This window comes from Haliotis asinina, chromosome 2, assembly GCF_037392515.1.
Source record: "Haliotis asinina isolate JCU_RB_2024 chromosome 2, JCU_Hal_asi_v2, whole genome shotgun sequence".
Taxonomy (NCBI): domain Eukaryota; kingdom Metazoa; phylum Mollusca; class Gastropoda; order Lepetellida; family Haliotidae; genus Haliotis; species Haliotis asinina.
The window spans coordinates 70,014,737-70,028,609 of NC_090281.1; the positions used below are offsets into that span (position 1 = coordinate 70,014,737).

The following is a 13,873-nucleotide window of genomic DNA, read 5'->3' on the forward strand; positions in this document are numbered from 1 at the left end:
TTTTCCCAAACACAAAGCTCCCTATATAAGTTGGTTAATTAGCAGATCCTTCTGACAGGTGTAAATTGTACACAGGATGAAAGACTTCCTGTATTGGGTGTAAGAGCTGAATTTTTCACATTTTTATTGCTCATCAGTTCGTAGCTTTTGTGGTTATGACTGACTCGTCGAGAAACTTAGCAGCGAGGGTGTTTGTTTGTCTCACCCAGTGTGAAGTTCAAATCCTTATGTACAGCATATGAAGCTTGAATTTGGTTTCAACTCTGAAAGAAAAGCTTATGTCACTTTCACTCTGTGTACTTTGTATTATATGGAGTTATATTCTGAGTTAAGTATCTGACAGATATCCCACTGTACACTCTCCAGACATGTGGCCTTGTTTGTGATACTGAGGCTTTTGCTAGTTTGCCAAGTTATTTTTGTTGTTTAAATGATGTCTAATAATAGACTTGTGGATGCATCACAGGTCCTGTTCTATTAATACTGGTGACAGTGACTGATCATTATGTAGGGAGGAGGGTGAAAGACTTCACTGTGAAGTTAAAATGTTTTAATTCTCGTGTATTGAACTGGATTTGAGCTTTTTTAACCATGACCAGCTCCATTTAGATATTATCAATTTTTCTCCCACCACTAACACTCAGATCCCTGTCACTGTCAGTTCCATTCCCAGACATCTGATTATGTTTTAAGATGTTTAGAATTCAAATCTGGTATTATTCTTTTCCAGCTGATTCCAACTTTAACTCACTCAGCGCTATTTATAGTGTATGACATATGCAGGGGCATGAAGCCCAAGGGTATTAATGAAACCTCACATATAACATTACAGGCGTTGAAGGATTTATAACGTGTAACATGTTCAGTTGCATTAGAATATAGTTAGTTATGATTAATAAATATAGTTTGTAATGTGTGAAAATGACCAAAGTCCTCCACCCAAGTTGACAAGAATGGTGTATGATAAGAATTCATTTAAAATTGTAAATGTCATGTGACATTTTAGAAATAGTTTCAGAATATGTTTATCTGTATTTGAAAAGGGTAGTAGTATGATCACAAGTGTTTTGTTTACACAACTCACTGAAAGAACTGATTATGATTGAGGACAGATCCTCAGACTGCTAGACAGGCACTTGAAATATCTTGAACAGAGAAGCCATTGATGCTGTCCACAGTGTGTTCTTGCTGACCTTTGACCTAGGGTGTGAAGAACCTGTTCACATGGGTCAAACTTGACCAGTTCTGTATTTGGGTTTTAAAGCATCTCATATGCTTTTGTGTTTAAGTATTCCTTTGCCATGTATTTAAAGCACAGATTTTTTGGTTGTGTAACCAGACAGTAAGTGTTACCAAAGCATTATTAACATTAATATATATTAATCATAGGCGATGGATGCTTTGATATAGTTTGGAAGCTTTACAACAAGTTTTCTGGTAGTAAGTATAAGTGTAGTGTCTGTGGTTAGGAACTGAATTCAAACCAGACAGTTTTGGTAGCTATCATTTTGGCAATGGCTAACAATCGGCCTGTTAATGTTGGTTTTTATGTGATAATATCAGTAATCATTGAGTTCTTACTTTTTCTTCCTCTGTTCCAGGTGCAATTTCTGAAGTGCGACTGACCCGCGACAATCTCCGCCCCACACAATGGCATCCCCAACCCCATCTCAGAGCGACACGCTCACAACAGCCTCTAACTCCTCTGACAGCGAGATGGAGTCTGCTGGCCTCAACACTCGCTGCAGCCTCTGTAACGACACCTTCTCCATGCCCAAGGTGCTCAGCTGCTTCCACACCTTTTGTCAGCCATGTCTAGAGAAGATTCAGGATGAAACAGACAAAGTCACATGTCCCGAGTGTCACTTTGATACATATCTCGGGGCCGAGGGGCTCACAGGACTCAAACAGGATTACGCAGTAAGCAACATTCTGGAGACTTCGGCCCTAGACCCAAGTGCCTTGCATTGCACAGGATGCAAAAGCAAAGAAACAAACGCTGTTGCACGCTGTTTTGACTGTGCCAACTTCCTGTGTGCAAACTGTGTCATGGCTCATCAGTTCATGCACTGTTTTGAAGGACATCGAGTAGTGAGCTTGGGAGATCTACAGATGAACAAGGAGGAGGGATCCAAGTCTGACAAGCCAGTCAGCTGTCCCAAACACAAGAATGATGTGCTCAAGTTCTACTGCAAGACATGTGCCCAGCCAATCTGCAAGGAATGCACAGTATTTGACCATGGCCGGGGCCACGAATGTCAGTTCCTAATGGATGTAGCAGACAAACAAATAGACATGTTGCGCCACCTAGAGGGTGATGCCAGAAGCAAAGTGGGAGATCTGCGACTTTCGGCCAAAGGAATTGAGCACATCTCAGCAACTCTTCAGTCCCAGTACCACAAGGCCCAGAATGACATCAATGACACGTACAACTTTTATCGGGCAATGCTAGAGGAGCGAAAGACAGAGGCATTAAAGGAACTGGACCAGGCTTTCAACACTAAACAGGTTGGAATCAGCACTCTGGCACAGAAGATTCAGGAAAGTGTGGAGAAGCTGTATCAAGGTGTAGAGTTCATCGACAAGCTCCTGAAACATGCCTCCATCACCGAGGCTTTGCTGCTGAAAAACTTTGTAGAACAGAGGTTCCAGAACATGTTCAACTTCCTTCCGGACCTCAACAACCAGGGTTATTTTGAGATTGAGTTTGTCTCCAACTTCCAGGCAATTCAAGCAGGCGTGCGCAACACATTTGGATATGTGAGACAAGGAAACGAGGCATTACAAACCCAGAAACCTCAGCCAATAGCTCGCCCGACTACCAATGGTTTCATTCCGACAACGTCCAGTCTGAGCAATGGTCATATTTTTGACCAAGTTGACACTGTTAACCTTGCCAAAGACTTTGGGAGTCCAGGTCTTATCTTTCCTCCCAATGACAGCAACCAGTACGAGAAGTGGTCCAGTGGCCTTGACATTCTCTCGAATGGCATTGACGTGTTCTCACCTTCTGCCGACCCAATAAATGACCTCACATCGAAACTCATTAGCTCCAGCATCTACCCACCAAAGTCCCAGATCAGACGACAGAAGATGATCTATCACTGTAGGTTCGGGGAGTTCGGAGTCCTGGAAGGCCAGTTCACAGAACCAAGTGGGGTTGCTGTCAACGCCCAGAATGACATCATCGTTGCTGACACCAATAATCACAGAATCCAAATCTTTGACAAGGAAGGCAGGTTCAAGTTCCAGTTTGGAGAGTGTGGAAAACGTGATGGACAACTACTTTACCCAAATCGAGTGTCAGTTGTCAGATCTTCAGGGGATATTATCGTCACTGAACGCAGTCCCACGCACCAAATCCAGATCTACAACCAGTATGGTCAGTTTGTTCGCAAGTTCGGCGCCAACGTTCTGCAGCACCCACGAGGGGTTACCGTTGACAACAAAGGCAGGATCATCATTGTAGAGTGTAAAGTGATGAGGGTCATCATCTTTGACCAGTTCGGTAATGTCCTCAACAAATTTGGTTGCTCCAAGCACCTTCAGTTCCCAAACAGCGTTGTTGTCAACGACAAGGAAGAGATCTTCATCAGTGACAACCGTGCCCACTGTGTAAAGGTCTTCAACTACCAAGGTGTATTTCTGCGTCAGATCGGCGGAGAGGGTGTCACCAACTACCCAATCGGAGTGGGCATTAACTCTGCAGGAGAGGTTCTCGTGGCTGACAATCACAACAATTTCAACTTGACCATCTTCACACAAGAAGGCCAACTCATCAATGCCCTTGAATCCAAGGTCAAACATGCTCAGTGCTTCGACGTTGCTCTGATGGACGACGGTTCAGTCGTTCTTGCCAGTAAAGATTACAAGCTATACATCTACAAATACATGTAATGTTACCATGGTTACCACCTGCATATTCCTAGGTGTACACTGTAATTAATTGCAGGTTCTATTTTATATGTAATTACAAGCTGTTACAATATAGTAAGGGGAAAAATCATTATGTGATCTGCAATTTTTTACACTGTGCATGGATTTGTGTTTTGTATGTTATTGTCATTTGCCTGGAATTGTCTCATAATCACATTGTATTTGGATTAATGGCAGTCTGTCAAATGGCTGAGCCAGTGTACCAGAAACTACTGACTGTTACGCTTCTGAAGACTAGTCAACTCACACTTAGATATTTTGTTTCCGAACCGAGAAGCACTCGGTACATCCGAAGGTTCACATTTTTCGTTTAATTTAACAATATAACTCCTTGTCAGTATTTAAACTTCGTTGTTCTCCACTGTTATACATATGCTTAATTTAATTTCGTTGATAAAAAAAAATCCACAATCCTTGTCAGCATCAAAAGCCTCGTCTTTAATATACAAAATGTGATATAGTTAGCCGATCGTTGTGGCTTAGAAGCATATTGTCGTTTTTCTGCAGATTATTTAAAATCAGCTGTGTTTTTTTTAAAACTAAGTTATTTGATTGTAGTTTTGCATGGTGTTAGGCCGTAAGGTCATGCTTTAGTTATTTATCAATATTTTCTTTTGTTTATTTGCATTGTTGACAATTTTGTACTTTATTCCCACCATTGTTCAAAGTAACAATTGATATTTATACAGTGATTAGACCTACCTCTTTGTGAAGTTGAAATTGGAGAAATTTTAAAGTTAAAACAGTTACCACACCTAGCCTCTCCACTGCAATCAAAACTTGTCTGTTCTCAATGTTTTCCTATATGATTTCATTAATCACCCAGGATTTCTCGCCTTACTGAATCTCTAGGACAAAGAGGGAGTTGGTAAAACTTTGTGGCTGGGGGGATAACGAGGGGAAATCAGCATAGACCAAGTTTCCTGGCTGGACACAGTCCTGTTTACTAACAGTGCAGTGGATAGTTCTAACAGCTTTCTAAAGGGGCAAGGCTTATTCACTGTTCATTGTATAGAGGTGTGACGATTCATAAACGCATCAATGCATCATTTTATTTAATTTCAGTGGACAGTGTCCTAAAATCCATCACAAGTAGAGATTTCTGGCAACATTTTTGTCATCTGGTGTTGGGTTTAGCCGCAGATCTCAGGGTCGATACTGTGGAAACTGGTGAAAATATAGATTTGGCCAGATATTGTTTCTTTGATTGAATACAATGAATCTGTTGATGCTGCAAGAATCGTCTTGACTCTATTGTCTGTGCTACCTCACTAAGTTGCAATATAGCTTGTTACAAAGTGGAATTGTGGTATATGCAAATGAATGTGTTGTTTGTAATGTCAGATTTGGCCGCGTACAGTGGCGACACATTCACTAGACGCCCATGTCCTCTGTCCTCCTCCTCCTCTGAGGTGGGAAATATGTCGTTTTATTTCGTTATTGTTGGATCTCAGCTGCCACTGCTAACTCTGACAGATTCTGAACTGTTATTTCAGTCCTCACACGTTTCCATCATAGCATCATAAAATTTAGTTATTTAAGCAACTAACCAAAGCCATTGCACAACATGCTAAGATGTCCGACATTCCAGCGCTTGTTGACCATAATGTTTCTCAGATCATGGACAAGGGCGTCTAGTGACGTCTTCTCTTTATTCAAGCCAGTAATTTTCTGGCTGTAGAAATGTTTTGTAGTGGCATTTTTGAAACGTGTGATATTGTCGCTGTTTCGTTTATTTTGTACGACAGCAGTATTTGAAGATGATGTAGAGGGAGGCAACTATGTAGTGAGATGTAAGGTTGCAACACTGCTGAGATTTTCCCCCAGAAATGATTGGCCAAAAGTCATTTGTCTCCATGGTGAGTGCAATCAGTCAGTCAACTGTTGCCTGAAAGGTGATTGGCTTAGAAGTTGTTTCTGTCCAGGTTTTTATTGGTTGGTTGTTCCCAGTCACATGCTCTTCAAAGAAAGGGCATTGCTTAATCATTTTAACAGCCTTAAAAGTTTTCTATATGTAAAAATTAAAAAAAAAAAAAAAATATGTGCATGATGCATCATTTTGTTACAGAGACCAGCCTTAAAGCTAATGACTCCATAATCAGTGTATAACCCACAGTATACCGATTGCTCACCGTTTGAAATTCCATTTCCTTACAGTTTGAGGAAAGACTTATTTTTCTAATTTGCTGTTGAGTGTTTAGCATACATATATGGTTGTGTTCTTAGAGCAATGGTTGACAGTCTTCCTATATTTTCAGCCTTGTGCACAAACTTTTCTATGTAGTCGTACTTGTTGTTAGATTTTGAGATATGCACCATTGCAGTTGGCCATATATATACTATTGTTCAATATGTTTTTTCAAAGATGAATGTTTGATAATCTGCTAAATATGTATTTTTACAGATTTTCGTGTCACGAAAAAAAAATTGAGCATTGATGAAATTATTTTCAAGAAGATATTTAAAAAATACAAAAAAATATATAGTAATGGTGCTTGTGAGTGATCAGCTGTTCCAAAATGTCTTTGCCTCAATAACACCATATTATGCAATTTTTATGCAGTCTCTTGTACAACTGTTAGTTTAGGTTTGATAGCTACAGTGTGTGTGTGAGACGACGAATCGTGCAAGCCATTACTGTTATCTGGTTTATATCAGTGGTTGTGTCACATGAGCTTACCATGTTGAAGGAGGACTGGGCTTGTTGTAGCGAGTGAGGTTCACTATCGTGGTGGTGCCGTCAACAGATACTGATGGAACCATTTTTGTTATATGGCTACAGTTAAGTCTGTATTGTCACCAGTGCTAGGGTGCTGATGGGTTTTGCCCCTCCCCAAACCAGCTCGCTCCTTTCTTTGTTAACCACCTATGGTCCAAGATGGTTTGATTGGACATCCTAGAATACTCTAAGCCCGAAACCAAATTGTTGGGAGCCAGTGGTACAAAAGGTAGTTACTTTTTTCATGTTGCCAAAAAGAAAGGGCATCGTTTGATTTGTCGTTAATATCGTTCGCTGAACAAATAATGATGTTTGTGTGTTGAAACACTGTATTAATCTTGTTTTTTTTTTCTGTATGTGAAATTATAATGATGTATTTCTGATCAGGTAAGAAGTACTGTTACAAATCCCCCTAACCCATCAGAACTCTGATAAACTATTTTTCATATACGTCTCATGAATGAATGTGGTGTCTGAGTCAATGTACTGTACAGTTCGTATAGAGGCAATGTTGTTTTTTTTTTATATTAACCCCTAAGTGCTAAAACGCTATGGAGCTCCCTTTTGGATCCGGTAACTGTTAACATAGCACTTATGGGGTTAATTTATTGATACTAGTTCATCATTAACCCATGCTGTTTCATTTTCCATTAACACGACATATCCTTACCCCTTGTTGACCTCCCAAGGGTTAAGCATCAGATACATTGTTGATTATACTGTCAAGTTAGCTTAGAGGAACATTACATATCCCGAACAGATCTAAACATACTAAGATCATGACACTCATCCAGCTCATTAATCATTATTTTCTGTTAATTATTAGTTATTATTTTGTCAGGTGGTAGTTTCACTTTCTCTGTTTCATATGATGTTCTGTCTATGGAAATGTTATTTACTTAAAGATTATTATTTAAAATATGTTGACCATCATTGTCAAATTTGTTGTTAGGTTCACCTCAGTACTCCCATCATTGACCTCTTGTTATATCAAATTTGATTAATCGATCTCATTTGTACTTATTTAATACCTGGTAAATTAATCAAATCTGCTTCATATTTATTCTCCTAATGCAATATCCCGAATGTCATACCAATGATTTATCGTAAGGAAACTATTACTAGTAGTAATAACATGTTTTGTAGATCTCACTCCAAGTTCATCAGTCAGTGCTGAATGTTGAAAATGTTTATGGTAAACTTAACAGTCGTACATCGTCACATGATCATAATGGATTTAAATATGTAGCTATTTCTTGTTATCACTCTGTTGATTTTGTCATCTTTCCCAGTGCTATCAAAGTCTCTGGTCATTGGCAATTGTGTGTACATTCCCCTGAGGGGCTGTCTCAAAACTTGCATTTTCTTTTTCAAATCAAGGTTTTCTTACTGTGCAATTGTCTTCAGTTATCAAGCAGTCTAGCAGCAGCCACATGCAGATTGGAAATTCTGTGAAGAAAAGCACTATTCCAAACACCTCTCTTGATAATCTCATTTGTCTGTTTTGAGCTATAATTTGGTGTCAAGAACAATTGAAAGTTTGGAGACAGCCCCGAATTCTATGCTGTTTGTTTATGACATCGAACTTTAAGTATTCTTATCTCACCTTGCTATAGAAATTACAGATTTATTTATTCCATATCTTTGGATGAAAAAATCTTGTTTTTTGTCATGAATTGGATGTTGGGAATATCATCTTAGACTCTTCTTAGACGTTATTTACTGTTATAAAATATGAACCTCTCACTTTTCTTAATTGGCCGTTTTGATTCGTCCAGGATTTTCGCAGGGTAGAATAGCAGAAATTGATGTCAAATCTGGGTATCCGTTTACCAAGATTTCAAAACCACTTTACACAGACACAAGTCCAATGTTACTTTTTTTTCCAAATTGTCATGATAGTATTGAATAAAATGCTCATTTTATGTCAAGAGATTTATTAATTTGCTTACATTTTTTGCTTGATTTTTATTCTCATTACCATAGTTTCACACTACGACCATGACAAGATGAACGGTACTACATATCAGTTGTTACGTTGCTTTTGTTTGTTTTCTCTGGCACCCAGTGCTGCGTGACGTTGTTGAGTGCCATTAGTCAAAATAACAGCTTATTGTCAAAATCAGCAATAAATTTAAAACAAATGAAATAACTTACAATGGAGGCGTTGCCATCATAGATCATCTGGGGTTTGTTATAATTTTTTACAAATATGCAAATGACATGGGTCAGAGTTCATGACCTCTAAATAGAGTACATCATCAGTCACCTTTTTTTTTTTCAACAGATGATTTTTTTATATTTTCTGTGAGTTATGGTTAATGAAACGTCAAATTCTAGAATGATTGGTGCATCAATATGCTGTTATTAATATTACAATAAATAACATGCCAGTTATGAAGAGCTTTATTTTCACACTCACTGAAACTGTTTATTGTTGACAGACCATGTGTTTTCCATGTAGTGAGGTGTCGTTTTGATATTTCGATTTCTTGTAAGATATTACATTAACCAGCAATCGAGGGGCCTTTGTTTCACAGGAAATCAAAAAATACCTGCCAAAATGTTTATTTGTGTGTGCTTGATGTTAGGTAGCTGTCGCAAATTCTATATTATATATTATATATATCTAGTTTAGGATCACTAGTTGAATATGTATCTGTTATCAGTTTGAACATATTGGAATATTTGAAATTTATCATGTTAAATGTTGCAGTTGTTATTTCACAGCTTCATTCCAAGGGAGATAACCCATCTCTGTTCCAAATGCCAATATTGGAAAGAGTGGGTGGGACCCCCTGAATCTGCTATGCTTTGAATGCTTTCTATGTTGTGCCGTTTCCATCTCCTGTTGACACTGTTATATACATTAGCCTGTTTCTAGCATCATTGTGGGAAGTATTACACTGGCTGTTTCAAAGCTGCCATATAGTCGGACGCCATTTTTACCAAGTATATATACTTACATATACCCAGAGGATGGAGTGTCGTGGCTCACTATTTGTGATTGGTTTTGAACCTTGTTTAGAGTTGTCTGCCCTTTGGTAGCATTAACTTGTACAAAATTTTATCACTTTGTAAATTGTTAAAAAAACAAAACGGAATGAATTTTCTACTGTTTCAGTCTAGGTTTTTTGCAGATATTTTTGACAGCATTTACATACCTGTAAGCTATTTTGACAACACTAATTAGCCAAGGAGTGACACACAGGTTCCCAATGTTTTTACTCTTAAACAGTGTGGAGTGGGTTTCGTCACACCAGCCATACTTTCAACATATGCAATTTTGTATGATGCTCAGTTTTTCAATCGCGTTTGGGTATATGGGAGAGAATTATGGGTATGGGCTGACCTTGAAACGTGTATCGTTAGCTTGTATTTACCAGGAGTGAAGTGGATCTGATTTTGTCATATTTCTATGTCCTCAAATGCATAAAGCCGTTTTACTAATGTTCTTTACATAAGTTGATCTTAGCTGCAGGCCTTGACGTTGAGTTTTTACTTGTAACCTTCAAAAGTTTGAATTTTTCATATTTTGTTATTAGAATTAGTGTGTGTGTGTTTTGTTGTCTTTTACCTGTAAATAAGTTAAAATTATTGGTATGTTTTTGTCAGCTATAGTTTATATAAAGTTAGTTACACATATTCCCAATGTGGTGGCCATAGTGTTTTCAATATCCTTAGTGCAGTATTCCCTGTTCTCGATTTAGTGGTACAGAAGTCCAGTGCAGTTGTTGGGAGGGGTAATCAACAGTTGTTAGGAAGACATCATTTGCGACTTCTACCAGCTGTAATCTCAGCCATCATCACAAGATGAGTAGAAAACCAAACATGTTTCCATCAATATCCTCTGTCTGCATTTTCTAGCAAAGCAAATCAAAACTTCGCCAGTTGATTGTTAAATTTGTAAACTATACAGGTTTAAAATCTAGTCAATGAATTAAGGAAGGATAAGCTTGCAATAGACCTTGATTGTAGGTTCTATTGATTGTTGTTTGTTTAGTTCTTGCTCAACCCCCGTGCAATAACAGAAGTCACCCAGGGTAACATGCATTTTCTTAATTGTATCACTACAACACCACTGTATTACCTCCCCTAGCTTTAGCTCATAGGCTACCAATCATTGTTATTTCATGCTTACACATTTTTAGTTGTTTGATAACTACATACTATCATTAAGCCTAACTATAACTCTCGTAGTTGAAGGCACTTCAACACTTTCTTCCAAAGAGCTTGTCATTTAGTAAACACATTTCTGTTCCATGGTGAGAATACTGAGAGGGATGCTAGTCCCTCTTTTGAGAAACCATTCCATTTTCTGCATTTCTGTTACTTCTGTTGAACAAGATCTGGTCCTTACTGTGATGCTTTGTCTCCTGCTTCTTGCCACTGACACATGAGAGCTAATTCTCACAACAACTGTATGTAACAGGGTTTGTGTAGATTCAAACTTATAGTAATGTCTGAAGATGGATCTTCCCATATCTTGTTCTTGTTATACCTTGAAAATATTTTTACCAATACTCAAGTACTTTGACAATAATGGGGATATGGACCTGATTTGTGACAGGTCTAAACATAACTGCACTGGATTTCTACCATGGTTTTTTTTTTTGAAGTTAACAAATTCTATAATTTATGTTAATTTTTGTCGTTTTCTACATGTATATCGCTTCTGTAGATGGTATGTCTTTCTCGTTATATGGCACTCTACATCCTCAATATTAGTGATACTCAGTTTATTGATGAAAATTTGCCCTCTTTAAGGTCACAAGCTTTAATCAGGGGGTAAATCTTCAGGTTCATTTTGAATACAAAAACTCTGTCAGCATTTTCAAGATGGCTGCCATGCCTGTGACGTGTGATCAGGTCAACAGCATTGTGCCTTCTTATTGGGTGCTTCCTCATGTTGAGGACAAAGGTCAAGGTTAGTGAAGTAGACTCTATAAATGATACTGTGACTAAAGATGTATTTGCATCATGTCAGACCCAGTCTCCATACTAAATATGCCTCTTGCCTGCCCATCGGTCTAGACCAGCCAAGTCCCATGAATGGTTCTTCTCTCAGATGTGTTTCCATGGCAACTGCTCACCTGCCTCTTAAGAAAAGAGCAGACATATTATGAGAGTGCCAACATCTTTAAAGTGTCAACACACCACGTGGCAGCCATCTTGTCTTTTCTCTGTATTCAAAATGTCTTTTTTGTCCCTGCTTCTATTTGAAGCAATGTATACGTATTATTCCAAGTAATTTACTTAAGTTATTCCCACCATAGTATGCCAGTATCCATGTTGTGCCATTTAGCCAGAAAGATGACTGTTTTCCAAGTTTTCAGCATAATACACTGTGAAAGTTTTCCATTGTTTGGACCAGTTTACTGTCGGCCATTTCAGGTGACTCTTGCGATCACATTCCACAACACCCGTGTAGGCTATGAACAAACTGCTACAGTCCCACCACTGGTAGCTAACTCCTGCCAAATTCACTTCCTAGAGTTGTAAGTTGCCATGACGAAAGAAGTGGTTACTGCAGAGGAATATGGAACTATTTTGCATAAACTTTGCATCAAAAAAAAAATATAATAATTTCTTTCAAATTTACATGAACACTTCAAATGTGTAAATAGTTTTAACTTTGCATTTTTCAAAGTATATAATGTGATTTGCAACATTTTGAGATGAAGATCTCTTTTAAAACTCATTTTCACAGCTTTACTTCTTAAGGTCACAGAGATGCAGAAAAACCACCATTATTCCACATCATGGCCATTTTCAGACATTGTGTTACCATGGTAACCCGCTTCCATTTGTTCTCTAGCATTTGTCTATTAGCCAACACAAAGGTGAACACTTGACAGAACAATTTCCATCATTTTGCAATTTTCTCAAGTTTCAACCCGAAAAAAGTCAGTAATTAACATTTTTTTACCCACTCTACAATATATTGTTGTTGTACGTGGACAGAGTTTTCTTTCATTCGGAGCCAAGAGGAAATTGGTAAATGTTTGAAATTATCTGTGGTATTATTGCAGCCTGAAGCCTTAACCACTCCAGAATATTATCGTCAGGAGTTGTTCATTGTTATAAAACAGGTGCTTAATCTAATACAAAAATCTGTGCAAATTGACTTTAATGTTTGATTTTTGGCGAATTTATTCATATGTTAATTAGGTTAGATTTTGAAATTAATATTGTACTGCTGTCAAATGGCTATGACCATTTGGTATTGTATCGGCATGGCGATGTCAGCCATTTTGTTGTATGCTAAAGTCAGTAACCCCATGTACAAGCATGTGTGGGCGTGGCCATTGCCGGCTGTAATACCGATCATTGATATGCATTATTTTTACCAGTTTGTGTTTTGTCATTTCATAAATAAAGGTTTAACATGCCGAGGTAGTAGTTACTTTATTTTTCCCCACTTAGTAAAACTTCACCTTGAAAATTAACCTTTGTACTTTTAACACAGAGCCTTCCATTTACAGCCCTTATTTCAATTTAAATGGTAACAGGGTTTTGGAACATCTTTTTAACAGAAAATGTTTATTTCAAACTTGATGTGTCCAGTTTCATTTGGTACACAACTCGAGAAAGCAACTGGAAGGTGTGTTAGCACTGCAGGGGTTAAGTGTGTGTTACGCCCATGGATCTCATGCGATGAGACTTCATATCATAACAAAGCATTACTATTGTCGTCATTATCCTACGTTTGTTAAGAGTGTAACTGAATGGTATTCAATAAAGTATTTTGTTGCTTCAGAGATGTGTTATTATATTTTCAACCTTTGTGATAACTTAAAACATAGACTCATAGAAAGGTTGCCGCAGGTTTTCTTTGTCCAGAAAAAAAACCACCTTTGGTTGGTTTGCTGGTTGGATTCTTTTGTTTGACACCGCCCTCAGCAATGTTTTAGCTGTATGGCAGCAGTCTGTAAATAGTCGAGTCTGGACCAGTCAATCCAGTGATCAACAGAATGAGCATCGATCTACACAACTGGGTTAGATGACGTGTCAAGTTTGATCACCGGATCCTAGTAGACATCTCTCATGACAAGCATGGGTTACTGAAGACCATTCTTCAAACCCAAATCATCACTGGTTGATACCCTATGATCAAGCACTCCAGTACTTTTGATAACCCTTGAAAGACTGTTGAGAGTTTTCGCAAAACTCTCGTAAGTCTAAGATCTCGTAACTTTTTTCCTTGCATTCGTACCT

The 13,873-nt window shown here is 38.1% G+C and overlaps 1 protein-coding gene across 1 annotated transcript in view; it reads left to right on the forward strand.

The window, feature by feature from the left end:
- The window catches only part of LOC137274225 (brain tumor protein-like), a 28,316-nt gene extending 22,341 nt beyond the window's left edge, over positions 1-5,975 (forward strand). Inside the window, exon 2 of the mRNA XM_067807288.1 lies at positions 1,602-5,975. Coding sequence (XP_067663389.1) covers positions 1,651-3,897 — 2,247 coding nt within the window. The 5' untranslated portion in view covers positions 1,602-1,650 and the 3' untranslated portion in view covers positions 3,898-5,975. The remainder of the gene's footprint in view (positions 1-1,601) is intronic.
- Positions 5,976-13,873: the final 7,898 nt, after the last annotated feature.